This window comes from Salvelinus sp. IW2-2015, linkage group LG8 (genome assembly GCF_002910315.2).
Source record: "Salvelinus sp. IW2-2015 linkage group LG8, ASM291031v2, whole genome shotgun sequence".
Lineage (NCBI taxonomy): Eukaryota > Metazoa > Chordata > Actinopteri > Salmoniformes > Salmonidae > Salvelinus > Salvelinus sp. IW2-2015.
Window position 1 is genome coordinate 2402356 of NC_036848.1, and position 19423 is coordinate 2421778.

At 42.8% G+C, this 19423-nt stretch overlaps 2 protein-coding genes across 3 annotated transcripts in view; one reads left to right on the plus strand and one right to left on the minus strand.

Annotated features, from left to right (window-relative positions):
* Positions 1 to 380: 380 nt before the first annotated feature.
* On the minus strand, positions 381 to 5825 carry hnrnph1 (heterogeneous nuclear ribonucleoprotein H1). 2 transcript variants are annotated; one of them, XM_023992086.2, is made up of 10 exons: positions 5677 to 5824; positions 4798 to 4901; positions 4544 to 4699; positions 4224 to 4367; positions 3397 to 3535; positions 2249 to 2433; positions 1897 to 2009; positions 1679 to 1814; positions 1267 to 1434; positions 381 to 1104 (listed from the first exon to the last, which is right to left on the minus strand). In XM_023992086.2, the coding sequence occupies exons 2-10, from the start codon at positions 4880 to 4882 to the stop codon at positions 1013 to 1015; spliced, it is 1218 nt and encodes a 405-aa protein (XP_023847854.1). In that variant the 5' UTR covers positions 4883 to 4901; positions 5677 to 5824; the 3' UTR covers positions 381 to 1012. The 2 variants fall into 2 exon arrangements, with proteins under 2 accessions (XP_023847854.1, XP_023847855.1); XM_023992087.2 differs by having other exon boundaries at positions 1019 to 1108; positions 5677 to 5825.
* An 11118-nt stretch (positions 5826 to 16943) lies between these two features.
* Positions 16944 to 19423, plus strand: part of LOC111967081 (ankyrin repeat and KH domain-containing protein 1-like) — a 72108-nt gene continuing 69628 nt past the window's right edge. Inside the window, 1 exon segment of the mRNA XM_070444645.1 lies at positions 16944 to 17414. Coding sequence (XP_070300746.1) covers positions 17117 to 17414 — 298 coding nt within the window. The 5' untranslated portion in view covers positions 16944 to 17116.

Here is a 19423-nt window from a genome sequence, read left to right on the forward strand (position 1 = left end):
TTGATTCACTTATTATAGACCTTATCTAAATGTCTCTGTGGCGATTATATATAGTTTCACATGATTCTTTCACTTCCATTGAAGCAAAGGAACCAAGTTAATTTCTGTTCATTTCCTCAACCTGCCTCACTGAACAATTGTGGATTTGTTACAGGCTTTTTTTTGTTGTAAATGACTACAGAATGTTAACATATCAAGAAAGGTCTATTTTAGAATGTATATAAATAACGATCATTTTGTGGATTGATTGTGACTAGTGCTACTAAACAGCCAATTTCTGCCAAGTCATTGGGGCAACATGTTTTCTATATAGATATCTAATTTAATAAAACGTATCTGAATGTGTTGTTTCTTGACTGTCTAAGAAACCACTCACGTCAAACAGGACAAAGACATTTATCGATCTTCAAATTGTATTTACTCGTGCACCTTACAAGAAATACAAAGAGAAAATTCCACATAGGCAGTAGAAAGAAACCTTTATAAACAGAAAAACTTAAAGGTTTGTTTGCTAAATAAGTATCCATCCCTCATAACAATCTTCATTATAAAACAAACATGCTCTTTGTTAACCTCACACTATTTTGACATTGTTTCAGACTTTGACAGAAAGTCAAGATATTTTTGCACCTACTGGAGAAAAGAAAACATCTAGAAGTCTATTTACAGAAGTGTGTTGGTTCATCCACTCAGACAGAACTGCCAGGGATGGGGCCAATTGCTTTTCAATTACAAAAATGTCGAATTGGTTTACTTTCTGAATTAACTAGTTTCCCGCAACCCTTCACGGTCAACATAAGGTGAACTGTGGGTTAAAGAAACACAGTCATAATCACAGTTGGTTATTTGAATCTTCCAGGTAACGCTGATGAAACAAGCCTTCCGACCACGGTCATGTCACTAACAACAGTAGGAGAGGGTGAAAACAAAACATCAAAGGGGCCTCAATCATTAATATGAAACATCCAGGTGAGAACTACAATTCCAGCCGAACACATGCTTGGTTGAAGAACTACATCCCCCATCCTGCCCCCAGGCCATTGGAACTCCTGTCTCCTCGTCCACCGCCGCTATAGTAACTGCTGCTCATACCGCCCTGGTTACCTGACAGGAGAGAGATACACACTATAGGACCGAGGAGTTCAGAAGTCACACACAGTAAAGCTTGATAGTTCAAGTCATACGCAGATACAGACATACAAGGCTAGTCAACAGTGGTGGAGGTACATGTGAACAGGGGGTGTGTTTTATAGAGCTGATACTCACTATAGTCACTGTAACCTCCCTGGCTGCTGTAGCCTCCAGAGTATCCAGAGCTCAGCCCTCCACTGCTATAGGAGGACTGGCTCCCCATACCCCCCTGCATCGGACTGCCGTACGAGCCATTACTGCCCCCTGCTGTAGAGTTGAGGAACAGCTCCACATAGCGGTGCTCTGCAGGACACAGCTGGTTAGTACATGGATTTAATCATATTAAGGTAGGAAAATAAGGAAGGAATGCTGGGGGTGCAAGGAGGAGGAATTATGGGGAAGGAGAGGCATGGAGGGATTATTGGGAAGGAGAGGGATGGAGGGATTATGGGGAAGGAGAGGGATGGGTACATTTTAAAGTGCCTTTCATAATAGCTGTGGCCGGCTCAAACCAAAACAAAATAACTTCAAACAAAGACAGACTCACGCATGTTGGCCTTGTCCTTTGACATGGCTGTCACAGCATCCTCATGTGTAGCAAACTCCACGTCAGCCTCTCCTGTCACTCTGCCGTCTGGACCGATCTCCACATGCACTCTCACTGGGTTCAGAGGAGAGAAGAACTACAGAGGGAGGGAGGAAGCAGTGTGTTATTCTCACCGTCTCTCACACAGACCATTCTTAGTAGGAGATCCTAGAACTCACATTGTAGATGTCAGTCTCTGTGGCTCTGTAGGGCAGACCCCTCATGTGAACACAGTGACCCGTGGTGCTCTGGAAGGAGGAGCTACTGTCACCATACCGCCCATCAGACACACCTGATGTTAGACACACACCTTAGTTATGGAGACACTGGTCTGGAACATTGAGGCATATACAGTCTCTCATCATGATAGAAATGTACATAGAGGGCTAGGAAGAGTATGACTGTGAGACCATTGTGTTATGATCCATAATCATGACCCTTTTTGACTGATCATCGCTCCCTCTTAATCTATTCAGATGATCAAAAACAAACACACTATCTTCTTACACTGGGTAGACATTACACACACACCTCCACCATAGCCTCCGCGTCTGGCCCTGTCGTAAGAGCCCCCTCCTCGGCCCCCCATCATGTTGTACCCACGGCCCCCAGACGGTCTGTCATAGGGACCCGGTCTCTGCATCCCCATAGGTTTCCTCTGGGGTTCGTAGTGGGTCCTCACCTCGGCACGGCTGCTCTTGAAGATCTCAATGTACCTGAGACACATACAGTACACATCACCATGAAGACCCCACCACACAGGAGGTGTAGACTACAGCTAGCTACTGTACAGCACCTCAGGCTGAATCAATGTGTGTTCAAATGGAAAGGGCACCAATAAAGTTGGATGTTCAATATGCAGGTGATGAGCTGACATTTTTCTGTAGTTACTGGTCATTGAGAGTACTGATAAAGTTGGGTTATTGAGGCCAGGTGCTGCCACGTGCACTACTGTTCCGTAGGTAGGTGAGACTTGATCTAGTGGGTAACAGTATACTGTGTAGTATAAAGCCTTGACAGTACAACAGGCACTTTTCTTATGGTCACCTGCAGGTACCCGATACAGTTAACACTGAGGTTACAGTACAATCTGTGTCCCTGTTGTGGTCATTGTCCTGTTGTTATCCATGGAGACACACTCTCTGAGCATTACCTGTGAGTGACAGTGGGCGGGGTCCTTGTCCTCATGTTGAATGGCCCTCAGTGAGTTAGAACACCTGGGAGAATCGTATGTCTGTCCGTCCATTGGCTACCTGTACTGATGTTTAGTGCCCAGGAACCAATCAGTTTCACTCTTAAGAATCAGGGTAAAATGGATATGCCAAATTAAACTGCAATTTTTACTCTGCACTCTCAACCAAACTTGGTGACGAACCTGAGAGCTTACAAGTCACCTCGGCACTAAACTCAGAATATGATCTATCTCCCAATGGTTTAAAGAGAATGTGCTTCATTTTCCCAACGACTGCTGTGAGTGAATGAGTGTTAGTGTGTTTTGATCTAATATTGTAACTATGTGTCTTTACAGTCAATATCTGAGTATGTGTTGTCTTAAATGAACAGATATCACTTTTTACTGTTCTGTTGAGTGTCAGTCAGTTATACCTGTGGTTAATGTTTATAAGTTGTACACCATAAGAACAGCAACTTTATCCAGCCAACCAACCATCCATCCCCACCTGTGCCCTATTCTTTCCTTGTGTTTCTTTAGAGCCTTTTCAGCTATATCCTGTGAAGCAAACTGCACGAAGGCCTCCCCCGTACTCCTCCCCTGGAAGTCCAGCGGCAATGTTATCCCATTTGGCACGATTTCCAACCCTTCAACCCAAGGACAGATAACCCCAGTGGGGGACACAGTAAATCACATGCCCAGTTACAGAAAGAGATCTTTCTCTGTTGTTGCTTTATTTATTTTGTATGATAGATTTTAAAAAAATATATAAAAATAATGAAAACTATACATTATGTTATGTACACACCTGGTGAGTGTTTTTAACCAATGAGTCAATGACCATTCATGGTACTTAAATTTTACTGCAACATAAAGGAGGATGAGAGGAAAGAGTGAGCGAAAGAGAAAAGGAGAGAGAAGAGGATACAGAAGAGACTGTAGGTGTCAAGGAATGAAAAGGAGTGGCTCTGGCGGTACTTGCGTTACCTTTAGTACCCACCCATTCTATAATTGTCCCAATGGGATGAATTAAAGGACCACTGTCAATGAGTGACAGAGACTAGCATGTCAGGCCTGATTGGTCAAATTATTGTACAGAATAAATCTTTTTTTTTTTAAGTATTGGTTGGGGCCAAAGCAGTGATAGAGAAAATTAGGTGATGGGGGTAATCCTGGACAAATTATAGCCTGTATAATGTAAGTCGCTCTGGTTAAGACTGTCTGCTAAATGTCTAAAAAATGTAAATGATCCTGGATCATTGATGAGGGCTGAGGACGGTCACCTACTCCTACAGGCTGTTATGGGGCTGTTCATGTGAACCAAGCTACTAGTACCTGAGAGGAACTGGACGATCTCCTCCTTGCTGCAGCCGAAGGGGAGGCCTCGGAGCCTGACCAGGCCGTCTCCAGTCGTCTCTGGACTGCTTGAACCAGAATGTTTCATCACCCAGTCCATCTCCACATTGTTGGATTTGAACACTGAGAAAATACAAGTCAACATATACAGTCACTACTGATAGTGCTACACAATGTAAACAGCTGAGAAATGTAGCCCAAAGTGAGGTCCCAAGGCACATATTATGCTTCTGCTGCAAACATTGAAACTTCAAAACTTGCATTGACACAAAAACGCACAAACAGAGAGACACACACACCTTCCACATATCTGTGGCCCATGGTTTCTCTGTCCTTCTTCACAGCGATCTTAAGGTCATCCTCGTTCTCCAGCTCAACGAAGGCCTCTCCGCTGGGTCGGCCCTCACGTGTGGAGGTAAAATGGATGCTGGTGCCATTGTTGGCGATTTTACAATCTATATACCAAGAAGAGGTTAGAGGGACTCACAGTTATCTCAGCTGTGAGAGGCTATAAACGTGTAGTATCAAGCAGGTGTTATCGTAAAGGTGTTACCTGAGAAGAACCTCTGTATTTCATCCACAGAGCAGGACCATGGTAGACCTCTCACACGCACCACGTAACCCTCTCCATCAGACATGGTTGGTATTATTTTAAACCTGAGGAAAGTAAAGAAGCATATTGGTATGTTTGTAACGGGGCTCCTGAGTGGCACAGAAGTCTAAGGCACTGCATCGCAGTGAGAGAGGCGTCACTACAGTCCCTGGTTCGAATCCAGGCTGTATCATATCCGGCCTTGATTGGGAGGCCCATAGGGCGGCATACAATTGTTCCAGCATCGTCCGGGTTTGACCGTCATTGTAAATAATAACTTGTGCTTAACTGACTTGCCTAGTTTTTTTTTTTTTTACGTAAATTAACTAGCTACCTTTACTCAACTAGCCTACGTTATTTGGCTAATAATATTTAACTACGTAACTAGTTAGCTAGCTGCCCATCTAAATTGTATTTTACTTTTAGGTAAGTGAATGCAGTTAACTAGCTAATCATGTCTTGTAACGTTAGACTTTTTAAATTGCTGCAAATGCTAGCTGGTAGCTATCTAACAATACTAGCACATTGTGAATTTAGCTAGCGCATTGTTGCTAGTAGCTAACGTGAGTTAAATACATTTAGCTGGCTACAGTAGCTAAATTCATTATCATGAAACACATGATTGCACCTAACAAAATAGCTAGATGAAGTTAATTTGGCTAACGTTATTAGATCATAATTTGATCCTCAGACAATCATACACAAATGGCAGGCCTGGCGTTAGTTACCTGGCTTGCTACCAGTAGCTTGATCAAATTTGATGGCATAAACCGCAAGCAAGGACTCACAAGGTAAAGGTAATATCACAAATCATATTCGTTGAAAAATAGACATAGCTACCTGTTAATTTGGATACAGTGGCAATATTATCACAACCAGGATTGCTAGTATAGCTAGCTGTGCATCGATATCAGGTCGGTCTTTTTCTGCTAGCTAGCGCCTATCTCGCTAACTAGGTCCACGCCCTAAAAGTATGACGTCTGGGCCCTATATTGTGTGGACCCATTTTACTGAGGAAACGGAAGTGAAAACTGAACTGTACTAGTGCTGTAAACTACATGACACCTAGCTAGCTTCTTGGGAAGCTTGGAAAGCTATTTCTTGCTGTCTGATTCAACATTTACATTGCTTTCCATTGCTCTTGAGAAAAAATGCACTCACATTACTCTAAGGTACATTCCTAATCTAAACTTAGAAATTTACATTTTAACATTAAAGGCCCAGTGCAGTCCAAAAAATGTTTTCCTGTGTTTTGTATTATATTGTACAACAGCTGATGAAACTAACACTGGAAAAGTTTTAAAAACATTTATCAGTGTTATTTATTTCCTGATAGTTGTCCGGTTGAAAATACAATCTACAAAATACCTAATTAGAAGGTTTGCATGGGCGGGAGTTTTGGCTTTCCATAGTAACATCACCATGCAGTAAATGAGTTAATAGACCAATGCCTGGGAGGCAGACCGGTTTCAAAATGAAGGCAATCAACTTTCACCCGGTGCAAAACGCGCCTACCCGGGCCCATGGGCCAGATTAATCAAATCACCTCATGAACAGCTAGTTTTCTGTTTCCCCCTCCTCACTCAGACTTCTCCCAGACAGTCCTTGGAAAATTCTTGCTTGAGATGTAGTTTTTGCTAAAAAGCTATCATTGTCCATTTAAATAGAAATCTATTACACTAAGGTACTTAATTGTTACGCAGAAATTATTTGATATTGTTTTTGTTTTTTTTACGGCTGCATTGGGCCTTCAACTAAATTACTTGAGTTGAATTTGTGTTCCTCTGTGAATCTGTGAACTTGGAAGACGGAGACTTAAGGCATGTCCTAGTATAGGTTGTTTTCATGGCCAGGCACACTTCACAGATGATCAGATCGAATGTGCCCTTGAGCAAGGCACTTAACCCCATTGCTCCAGGGTCGCTGTTGATAATGGCTGACCCTGGCCAAGACCCCACTCTCCATGGGTGTCTCAGGGGGAGTAAAAAACACATTTCCAATTCACACGAGTGATATAGAACAAATATAAGCACTTACCAAATTATTGTTAAATTATACACTAATACACATTATCTCTTACCTCCTCCATTACCAGATGGGTAATCTCGGCAACCCAGATTTTTTTTTTGCGGAAATACCAGCTACATCTGTCTTAGACAGATTATCAAATGGGGAAGGGTTAGGCCGGGTTAAGGCAAATCTCTCCTGATCTAGGATCAGTTTACTTCATCTCAATCCTTACCATGCCCAGTGTTAAGGAGGGAACCTACCCCACATGGTTGCCATGTCCGCGGTTCTCCTGAAATTGGGCTACTTTGAAAACTATGTCTGGGGAGAAAATGTATTGGTCGTGGGTTGCAGGTTTTTGGGCTACTTTCCACTGCAGCCAACATGGAATTTCTATAAATAAATATTTTTAAAAAATCTCACTGTGACCTGCTGCTGCTAACCATTGGTGTAAAGTACTTAAGTAAAAATACTTTAAAGTACTACTTTTTTGGGGTATCTGTACTTTACTTTACTATTTATATTTTTCACAACTTTTACTTTTACTTAACTACATTCCTATAGAAAATAATGTACTTTTTACTCCATACATTTTCCCTGACATACAAAAGTACTCGTTACAGTTAGCAGGACAGCTTAGCAGGACAGAAAATTGTCCAATTCACACACTCATCAAGAGAACATCCCTGGTCATCCCTACTACCTTTGATCTGGCGGACTCACTAAACACAAATGCTTCGTTTGTAAATGATGTCTGAGTGTTGGAGTGTAAATTATAAAAACAAGAAAATTGTGCTGTCTGGTTTGCTTAATATAAGGAATTTGAAATGATTCATACTTTTACTTTTGATACTTAAGTATATTTAAAACCAAATACTTTTAGACTTTTACTCAAGTAGTACTTTACTGGGTGACTTTCACTTTTACTTGTCATTTTCTATAAAGGTATCTGTAACGCTCGTCCTGGGAAGAAGGAGTGGACCAAAACGCAGCGTGGGAAATGTTCATGTTCATTTAATAAATAAACTCAACACTGAAATAACAAAAACACCGAAGAGAGTAAACGAAACGAAACAGTCCTGTCTGGTGCAGACACAAAACAGAAAACAACTACCCACAGACACAGGTGGGAACAGGCTACCTAAGTATGGTTCTCAATCAGAGACAACGATTGACAGCTGCCTCTGATTGGGAACCATACCAGGCCAAACACTTAGAAATACAAACATAGAATGCCCACCCCAACTCACACCCTGACCAAACCAAAATAGAGACATAAACAAGGAACTAAGGTCAGGACGTGACAGTATCTTTCCTTTTACTCAAGTATGACAACCTCAGAGCATGCGCAGACCAGCTGGCTGGAGTCTTTACGGACATATTCAATCTCTCCCTATCCCAATCTGCTATCCCCACTTGCTTCAAAATGTCCACCATTGTTCTTGTACCCAAGAATGCAAAGGTAACTGAACTAAATGACTATCGCCCCATAGCACTCACTTCTGTCATTATGAAGTGCTTTGAGAGACTAGTTAAGGATCATATCACCTCTACCCTCAAAACTCATCATCAAGCTCAGGGCCCTGAATCCCATCCTGTGCAACTGTGTCCTGGACTTCCTAACGGGCCGCCCCCCAGGTGGTGAAGGTAGGAAACAACACCTCCACTTTGCTGATCCTCAACACAGGGGCCCCACAAGGGTGTGTGCTCAGCCCCGTGACTGCGTGGCCATGCACGCCTCCAACTCAATCATCAAGTTTGCAGATGACACAACAGCAGTAGGCCTGATTACCAACAATGACAAGACAGCCTACAGGAAGGAGGCGAGGGCCCTGGCGGAGTGGTGCCAGGAAAATAACCTCTCCCTCAATGTCAACAAAACAAAGGAGCTGATCGTGGACTTCAGGAAACAGCAGAGGGAGTACGCCCCTATCCACATAGACTGGACCACAGTGGAGAAGGTGAAAAGCTTCAAGTTCTTCGGTGTACACATCACTGACAATATGAAATGGTCCACCCACACAGACAGTGTGATGAAGAAGGTGCATCAGTGCCTCTTCAACCTCAGGAGGCTGAAGAAATTCGACTTGGCCCCTAAGACCCTCACATACTTTTACAGATGCACAATTGAGATCATCCTGTCGGGCTGTATCACAACCTGGTACGACAACTGCACCACCCGCAACCGCAAGGCTCTCCAGAGGGCGGTGCGGTCTGCCCAACGCATCACCGGGGGCACACTGCCTGCCCTGTAGGACACCTACAGCACCCGATGTCACAGGAAGGCCAAAAATATCAAGAACATCAACCACACGAGCCACGGCCTGTTCACCCTGCTATCATCCAGATGTCGAGGTCAGTACAGGTGCATCAAAGCTGGAACCGAGAGATTGAAAAACAGCTTCTATCTTAAGGCCATCAGACTGTTAAATAGCCATCACTAGCCGGCTACCACCCGGCTACTCAACCCTGCACCTTAGAGGCTGCTGCCCCATATACATAGACATGAAATCACTAGCCACTTTAATAATGGAACACTGGTCACTTTAATAATGTTTACATACTGCTTTACTCATCTCATATGTATATACTGTATTCTATTCTACAGTATTTTAGTCAATGCCACTCTGACATTGCTCATTCTAATATTGATATATATTCCATTCTTTTACTTTAAGATTTCAAATCAAATCAACAACAAAAAAAATTCACATGCCCAGAATACCACACGTGTAGACCTTACAGTGAAATGCTTACATACAAGCCCTTAACCAACAATGCAGTTTTAAGAAAAATAAGTGTTAAATAAAAAATAGATAATTAACAAATAATTCAAGAGCAGCAGTAAAATAACAATAGCGAGGCTATATTCAGGGGTACCAGTACAGAGTCAATGTGTGGGGGCACCGGTTTGTGTGTATTGTTGTGAATTGTTATATACTACTGCACTGTTGGAGCTAGGAACACAAGCATTTCGCTACACCCGCAATAACATCTGCTAAATATGTGTATGTGACCAATAAAATGTTATTTGATTTGATTTATCAGGCAAGCTGAGTGAGTGAGTGGTGGGGAAGGCCAGAGGTGTGTTTTTGTGTTGAGAGAGCACTGCAGCATGCAGCTTAGTCCTCTATTGGCTGAGTCACGTGAGTGAGAGGAGACAGCAGCACACACGCACATCATTACTTTTACCAGTTGTAGGTAGGCTATTTAACTTGTCATTACGTGCGAGTGGAAATTTGAAATGGAAGTTATGGAACTCCTTCCGGGTGCGTCTGTTTTGGGGAAAAAGTCCTCAGTGAAACTGACATTAAATGTGGAGAATGATACATTTGCATCTGTTGGCCATCAAGTAGCCAATTCATTTATATGCCAGTGTAGGGCACGAGGGTTTTTTCTTTCAAGGAACTCAGTAGAATGCACAAGGTGCCATTTCGAAATTGGGTAGTGCATCATCAGTTCCTCTTGTCATGTCAGTCATTGCATACATTAGAGAGGTATTTATAACTTGTCAGAAATGTCCAGATCAACTAGCCCATGTCGGCTAACATTTATTTTTTTAGCTTTATTAGCCCATATGAATACACATTAGACTTGGCAAAATATATAAAAGAAAACTAGCTTTCAAACGGCAACATTTTCTTTGCACCCCATGACAAAATGTGTAGAATTGCAGGAAATACGCTTTAACCCTGCAAAACTCTCCACCAACAAGAGAGTTGTGAACAGTTTGTGTCATGAACAGTGCTTGTGCCCATAGAAATAGACGTGGCACATGTGGGGAATGTTCCCCGATGCTGGAAGGGGGGCCCTAAGTGAAAACCTTTTGGAACCCCTACTGTGGGCTACCATTTGATACAATGCATATGTTGAAATTACTATATCACTGGAGTCATTGCAAATTAATTTGTGCCACATGTGTATCCTACCTGGATTTGGCAAACAGATTTAATAAGTAGTCTATAACTTCAGTGTATTGCTGTTGTACACACAAAGCTCATCACTAAACTAAGGACCCTGGGACTAAAGACCTCCCTCTGCAACTGGATCCCGGACTTCCTGAGGGGCCGCCCCAGGTGGTAAGGGTAGGCAACAACACATCTGCCACGCTGATCCTCAACACTAGGGCCCCTCAGGGATGCATACTTAGTCCCCTCCTATATTTTCTGTTCACCCATGACTGCGTGGCCAAACACGACTCCAACACCATCATTAAGTTTGCTGACGACACAACAGTGGTAGGCCTGATCACCGACAATGATGAGACAGCCTATAGGGAGGAGGTCAGTGAGCCTGGAGTGGTGGTCCAGGAGTCATGACCACCGTCTTCTCTCAATGTGAGCAAGACAAAGGGCCTGATTCGTGGAACTATAGGAAAAGGAGGGCCGAACGGCCCCTCATTTGTTACGTGGTCCCTCAGTTTTTGGTGTTGTGGTTTTGTTTGTGTGTGGTTGTTTCAGGGATGGCTTCTGGAATCCCGCAGCAGCTGATTGGTCGATTCCATTTGGAAATTGGAGCTGACGCCACCTCCTCGTCAGAGGACGCCGTTGTCTTTCAATTACTCGATCTTTCTGAAGCTATATAAGCCAGTGTTTCTGTTGCTCAGAGAGGGAGAGTAGTGTGTCCTGTGTTGGTTGTTGTTGAGAGAGCTGATTGGTATTTCTTATGTTGGTTGTTGTGCGAGAGGAGAGCTAATTAGTATGTCCTGTGTGTGTAAATAGGACACAGTGTTTTGATTAATGAAATTGTTTTTGTTATTCTGTTTTTGTTCCCAGGGGGGAAGGGGAAGGCACCTTGGGAGTGCTTAGGCAAGAGGCCTGCGGGCATACATATACCCGTAGTATATACTCTGTCTATGCATTAGGTAAGACCTAGGCGGACCATCCCCTGTATTTTGGTTTGTGCGCAGGTGATGCTAGTTGGTAAGTTGTGGGTAGGTAGTAAGGTAGGAGAGGGGGCGTTGACATTTAATTTCTTTGCTTTGGTTCCGTCCAGCCCCTTTTCCCCAAAATTACAGTGTGACGGAATAAATTCCTGTAAATGGTACCCATCTCTGCTTTGTCATCCTTACTCGCACTTACAATCCCATACCTCTTTCACTCCACGTTCACCTTCAAACTCAGTGCCTCTTCGCTTGACATCATGGGAAAATAAAAATAAATCAGCCAAGACCTCAGGAAAAAAAATGTAGACCTCAAGTCTGGTTCATCCTTGGGAGCAATTTCCAAATGCCTGAAGGTACAGTACGTTCATCTGTACAAACAATAGTATGACAGTATACCACATGGGCCACGCAGCTCATACGCTCAGGAAGGAGACGCGTTCTGTCTCCTAGAGATGAACGTACTTTGGTGGAAAAAGTGCAAACCAATCCCAGAACAACAGCAAAGGACCTTGTGAAGATGCTGGAGGAAACGGGTACAAAAGTATCTATATCACAGTAAAACGAGTCCTATATTGACATAACCTGAATGGTGCTCAGCAAGAGAAGAAGCCACTGCTCAAAACCGCCATAAAAAGCCAGACTACGGTTTGCAACTGACATGGGAACAAGATCGTACTTTTTGGAGAATGTCCTCTGGTCTGATGAAAAATACAACTGTTTGGCCATAATGACATCGTTATGTTTGGAGGAAAAAGGGGAGGCTTGCAAGCCGAAGAACACATCCCAACCGTGAAGCACGGAGGTGGCGCAGCATCATGTTGTGGGGGTGCTTTGCTGCAGTAGGGACTGGTGAACTCACAAAATAGATGGCATCATGAGGTAGGAAAATTATGTGGATATATTGAAGCAACTCTCAAGACATCAGTCAGGAAGTTAAAGCTTGGTCGCAAATGGGTCTTCCAAATGGACAATGACCCAAGCATACTCCCAAGGTTGTGGCAAAATGGCTTAAGGACAACAATGTCAAGATATTGGAGTGGCCATCACAAGGCCTGACCTCAATCCTATGGAACATGTGTGGGCAGAACTGAAAAAGTGTGTGTGACCAAGAAGGCCTACAAACCTCACTCAGTTACACCAACTCTGTCAGGAGGAATGGGCCAAAATTCACCCAACTTATTGTGGGAAGCTTGTGGAAGGCTACCCAGAACATTTGACCAAGTTAACAATTTAACGGCAATGCTACCAAATATCTAATTGAGTGTATGTAAAACTTCTGACCCACTGGGAATGTGATGAAAGAAACAAAAGCTGAAATTAATCACTACTATTATTCTGACATTTAACATTCTTGAAATAAAAGTGGTGATCCTAACTGACCTAGAACAGGAATTTTTACTCTGATTAAATGTCAGGAATTGTGAAAACTGAGTTTAGATGTACGTATTTGGCTAAGGTGAATGTAAACTTCCTACTTCAACTGTATATACTAGGCGGTGTCAGAGGAAGGCCCAAAAAATTGTCAAAGACTCCAGTAACCCACGTCCTAGACTGTTACCGCACGGCAAGCGGTACCGACGAGGTGCCAAGTCTAGGACCGAAAGGCTCCTTAACAGCTTCTACTTCCAAGCCATAAGACTACTGAAATTAATCAGTCCCCCCCCCCCCTTTGAGTGATTTGATTACAGGCTCGCTTGGCGAACGGTCGTTGGTTTTTTCTGATGCAATAGTTCACTTTACAAATGACCTCGACTAACCTGTACCACCGCACATTGAATCGGTACCAGTACCCCCTGTACATTTGTTATGTAATTTCTTGTGTTACTTTTTTTATATATATATATTTTTTAACTTTAGTTTATTTAGTAAATATTTTCTTTACTCTATTTCTTGAACTGCATTGTTGGTTAAGGGCTTGTAAGTAAGCATTTCAAGGTAAGGTCTACACCTGTTGGCTTCGGCGCATGTGACAAATACAATTTGATTTGATTGTAGCCTTGTGTTATTATGCAATTATTAATGGCCATGTTTAATTAATTAAATTGGAAATTATCAAAGCTCTATCGCAGTTGCCGATCATTTGTTAAAACGCATTAGGTTGACGGTAACAGTCAGATTAGGCTACAGATAAAAACAATTACAGAAAATAAACACTGGCTGTTGTTGACAAACATATTCAGTTCATATACATATTATGAATATTTAATTTAGTGATTTAAATTTCGACCCCATCCTCAGTAGCTTACTCAGCAGGCTATTGGGAAACACAAGCACTTCTTACCTCAAAATCGCCAAGATATTCATGTTGAATAAATGAGTCTGTTAATTTGAAACAAGCTGCTAAATCTTTCAGTTTACATCTTGCCTAGGCTACTGTAGAATATCACAAATCCAATCAAATTCTATTGGTCACATACACATGGTTAGCAGTTATTGCGAGTGTAGCGAAATGCTTGTGCTTCTAGTTCCGACAGTGCAGCAGTATCTAACATGTAATCTAACAATTCCACAACAACTGCCTAATACACACACATCTAAGTAAAGGAATAAGAATATATACATATAAATATATGGAAAAGCAATGACAGAGCGGCATAGGCAAGATGCAATAGATGGTAGGTCTACATCTGAAATAAGATGTAGGCATATCAGGGGCTATAGGCTACCTGCATCTATCTAAGCAAACCATGGCAAAGCTGAATTACAATCATAAACCCAGATTTGAGTCTGTAGCCTATACCTATTGGAATGACAAGTCAATCTAGTAAATTGGCCATTTATAACTGTTTGTAGTCTTAACATAATAATGTTATTTTAATAATCTTTTTTTTGTTCGTCCAATTGTTTCTTGCTCAAAGATTTCAAGATCTTCTGTCGAACTTTCATCACTCAAACTCTCCTGTCGGATTTATTTATAATTATGCACATGCACAAAAGGGATTTATTTACAATTATAAACCGGGTTTGAGCCCTGAATGCTGATTGGCTGAAAGCTGTGGTATATCAGACCTTAAACCATGGGTATAACATAAAAATAGTTCAACGTCTCTTGACGTTGTGCACTTGATCAAGGCACTTAATCCCTAAACCAGAGCACTGCTTTGTGGCGGACCATGTTGTACTCCTCTCCAAACAGGTGCAATGTGTTGGAGGAGTATTGTGCATTGGAGAGGAACAGAAGGATTCTATTCAAAAGAATCATGTTTAGCAGCTAAGTTGCTCTTCTGGTTAACATACTGTATAGGCCTATATCCACTGAGTGTACAAAACATTAAGAACACCTTCCTAATATCGAGTTGTACCTTTGGCCCTCAGAACAGCCTCAATTTGTCGGGGCATGAACTCTACAAGTTGTTGAAAGCGTTCCACAGGGATGCTGGCCCATGTTGACTCCAATGCTTCCCACAGTTGTGTCATGTTGGCTGGACCATTCTTGATATACACGGGAAACTTTTGAGCGTGAAAATCCCAGCAGCGTTTCAGTTCTTTACACACACCGGTGCGCCTGGCACCTACTACCATACCCCATTCAAAGGCACTTAAATATTTTGTCTCGCCCATTCACCCTCTGAATGGCACACATACACAATCCATGTCTCAGTTGTATCAAGGCTTAAAAAATATGCTTTAACCTGTCTCCTCCTCTTCATCTACACTGATTGAAGTGGATTTAACAGGTGACATCAATAAGGGATCAGGATCATAGCTTTCAACTGGTCAGTCTATGTCATGGAAAGGGCAGAGGTTCTTAATGATTTGTTCACTCAGTGTATATTGGCTAGTAGGCATAGCTTGACTTGGGCAGGAGCTCACCGGAACTGAGTACCGGCACCTCAAATGTTCTAATGCTTGAGTTCCTGCACCTCTTATATAATATTAGCTCAAAAGTATGGCAGAGTTCCTGCTCCTAAATATAAACAGTACCAGCATCCAAAATGAGTACCAGCACCTATTTCAGTCCAAATCACTAGTAGGCCTACTATACACTAAAAACGTTGCCTTCTTAGCATCAAATAAATAAGCTATGCAGAGCCGTGGTCCTGGGTCCATCCAGATATATAAACTGTGGTAGTTACATAGATCCAAGACCTGTGACAATCAAACAGGACCAGACCTGGACCCGGGTTACAAGTTTACATTTTGGACCTGAATCCGAAAGGGTCCCAGGTCCGGTATCAGGTATTCGGTTTGGGTGGACCTGTGAAGACCTCTGCTTTGAAGTACTCCATCCATCACCTCTCATTAATAGTCACATGGGATTACAGTCAGTACCACAGCCTAACAAGTACCCTAATTGCAGAATGGGTTTATGCTAATCACATAGAATACTGTACTCTACCGTACACTTTAGTTAAGGTCAATCTTTCTATTTTGTTGGTGTTATTAGATTATTAAACTTTAGATGATTAGATGAGTTTATTAGTCACATGCACAGGGACGCACATGTACTTGCAGGGAACAGTGAAATGATTCAGCTCCATCAGTGCAGGTCAAAAAGAGAAGTGAATGAAACAATCATAAATAAACATAATAATAATATATACATATTTACAACTGTAACAATGATAAATGTCCATTGGGGAGTGGGGGCAGGGTTAATGTCCATGGAGGGGGGGACAGGGTAAAGTTGCATAGGGAGGACCCAGTTGCATAGGGAGGAGTTCAGTCCCAGGGTCGTGAGTTTTGTGTGGTGAGTTTAAGGGCACTGTGGTATTGAAGGCTGAGCTGTGGTCAATGAACAGCATCCATTCTTGTCCAGGTGGGTGAGAGCAGTGCAATGGCGATTGCGTCACTGTCAGGGTGGTAGTCGAATTGGGGAGGAAGGGATGTGGTCTTTGACTAGCATCTCAAAGCACTTAATGATGATGGAAGTGAGTGCTACTGTTCGGTAGTCATTCAGTTCAGTTACTTTCCTTCTGATGACCCTGTTTATGACGTTCCAAATATCATGTTGACATGACAGTAAATGCCTGAAATATTCCAGTTTAAACCAATTTACTTTTAATACCAGTACCAGTGAATCCACTGCACGTTGTGACGTTCGTTTTGAGAGACTCGTGATATTGGTAAACCTAACTGACGTCGCGTGCTTCTGCTTGAGAAGCACCAAGGTAAACCAATCATTGTCAGCAAAGTTTTAACGTCAACCAATGGCGAATTCAGTATTTTCTTTAGAGGCGGGGTTTCTGAGAAACATTGAGCAATGGGTTAGGTTGTTAGCTAGAAAGTTAGCTAATGGCTGGGGGAAAGAGATCCTCCTCAACCCTCGCTTCGGGAGAGTTTCAGGATTCCCTGAAGTAAAAACACCCGAATATTCCACAAGAGATACCCCTGAAGGAAGTTAAGGTCAACAATAACAACGCTAATATACGTATTGTCAAGATAAGTATGCAGGATGCAGTAGCCGGGACGAGAATGCTGACGGACGCCTTCGAGGACGAGATCGACTCGGTGACTCCTCGCACCCCAGCGGTAGGGATGGGGGTAGGAGCAACACCAGGAGTCGGACTCCGGGGCATAGGGATTGGTGTGGGCGGAAAGAAAGTACGATTGTTTGGCGAGCCCGGTGGGCCTCCTACAGATAGACTGGATTTCAAACTGGCTGCGGCTGCAGTCCTTTCCTCTGGTCCCGGATCCAACAGCGACGAAGACGAGGTCTCAGAGGTAACGTTAGCTAGATATGCTAGTTAGCCAACTAGCTAGCGCGAACGTTCATCTCACTGCCTAGCCAGCTAGTTAGCTGTGGGCAGCCACCCCCTCCTAGGCTGACGAAATAACATTATAAACAACTACGAATTTGCTTCAAACATGTCTCCAGATAACTCAATTGCTCATGGGTTGTCAGACATAAGGAGAATAGTGCAAGACACCAACATAATTACACGATAACCGATGTAATGTTTTATTTATGCGGCGTAGGCTGTGACCACGGCCTAGTTCGGGTGGAAGCGATCATGCCATCGTCAGTGCTAGCTATTAAGTTAGCAATCGTCTCGCAGCACAGATACACATTCTCAACTTCGGACACTACACACTGGGGGGAGAGCACGTATTCACACTGTCAGAACAAGTACGGGCTGTCAATCTTGCCAATATTAAAACGACCTACAATTTTTAAGTAATGGTGCAATTACGTCACCATTTATACATTATATCACATTTAAATCCGACGGTCTTTCAATTCCTCAACACACGTTTTAGACAGCTAACGTTAGTTGGCTAACTGTCCTAGCTAGTTGAGTGGTCGATCATCGGGCTGTCATAAATAAAGAATAGAGGGATCAGATGACACTGGTCTCAGCCTCACGAGGCTGTGCCAACTCTATATAACTGTCCTGCGTTGTAACAATTTGTAACAGTCCCCTTTCTGAGTTGTGCCCAACTTTACATGTGTTGGTAGGCTTACAGGGCACCACCGTTGAGGTTGATACCTGACAGTTGAGCAGACATCGCGAGCTGCAACATGGTCACACACAAACCACGAGTTCCTGTTCTGTCATCTGTAATGATGATGACAACACAACAGGTTCAACTCTAAAATCTTTCTTATGTGGATTAGTTCCCTGACACGTTTGCCCTCTGCTTGTTCACCACCAACCAATCAACATCCGCTTCCATGTCCAGTGAAGGTGTGACTTTTAAAGCCACACCTGTGGTTGCCCTGCCATACCATGCCCCACCATACCCAGCCCTAACCTAACCTGTATGTGGACTTGTGGTGGCCATGACACAATCAAGTTGTTGTCTGACTGACACATTGTTACCTGTCTGGCTATTCTGTCCACTTCCTACCAAGGCACCATGCCTGCTTTGTCATTATAACTGTTGAAATGTAATTAGGCTTGCATGGCATGGCGTCATGTGACAGTCTATGGACTCCCATTCTAGGAACACATTCTAGGATCATGTTTGCCTGGAAACCCAATGTTGAATTGCATTGAATTCTACATCAGGCAAAATGAGTGTTTGGATCAGGAAATGTTCCTCTCACGACATGTACAAGCCAGCAAATTTACATTTAAACATTCTAAACCGGTTGTTACAGCTGTTGGTCCTTTTTATGGTAGGAATGTCAGACAATATATCCACAGGAAAGGATAGTTAAATCACTTTATCAAAGTGCCGGAAGTGCCTTGATTTCTGTCACCTGAAGCATGCGCTGAACCATGTAAACACGAGCGCGGCAAGTATGCATGCTTCCGGTGACAGAAATCTGAACACACTAGCAGCGCTTTGGGCAGTTGTTCTTTTACTTTCCTGTGTATACAATGTCTCATTCCTACCTGCAAAAGGACCAACCACACAGATGACCGGTAAAGTAAGTTAAAATATAATTGTATTCAACATTCTGGCTGATTGAGTTTGTGGAAATGTTCCTGATTCAAACATTAATTTCTGCCCAACATATAATTCAATCCAATTGGGTTTCCAGGCAAGGGTCACATCTGTGTGTGACGCATGTTGGAACGGCCAGACCAGACTATAACCTGACAGTGGCTCAGGGCTAGGGAGCCAAATCATGATAATACTGGAAAATCAATCCACTAATAAGTTTCCCATACATTTCAACAAAGGGTTTTATTTATTCATGAGGCAGTGCCATTTTTTTCTGTCATGTTATAAGTCTGTCTGTTGTAACATGTGCACCTGCAGAGAGCACTTTTCCATGTCATGGTGTTGGATAGATGGAAGCTG

Bases quoted from the DNA above. Each gene is read 5' to 3' on its own strand.
- hnrnph1 (XM_023992086.2), bottom strand. From the start codon at position 4,882: ATGTCTGATGGAGAGGGTTACGTGGTGCGTGTGAGAGGTCTACCATGG. The intron at 4,368-4,543 runs GTGTGTGTGTCT...GTATTTTCTCAG, and splicing joins GGGCCACAGATATGTGGAAG to TGTTCAAATCCAACAATGTG. The intron at 1,815-1,896 runs GTGAGTTCTAGG...CTCCCTCTGTAG, and splicing joins CAGAGACTGACATCTACAAT to TTCTTCTCTCCTCTGAACCC.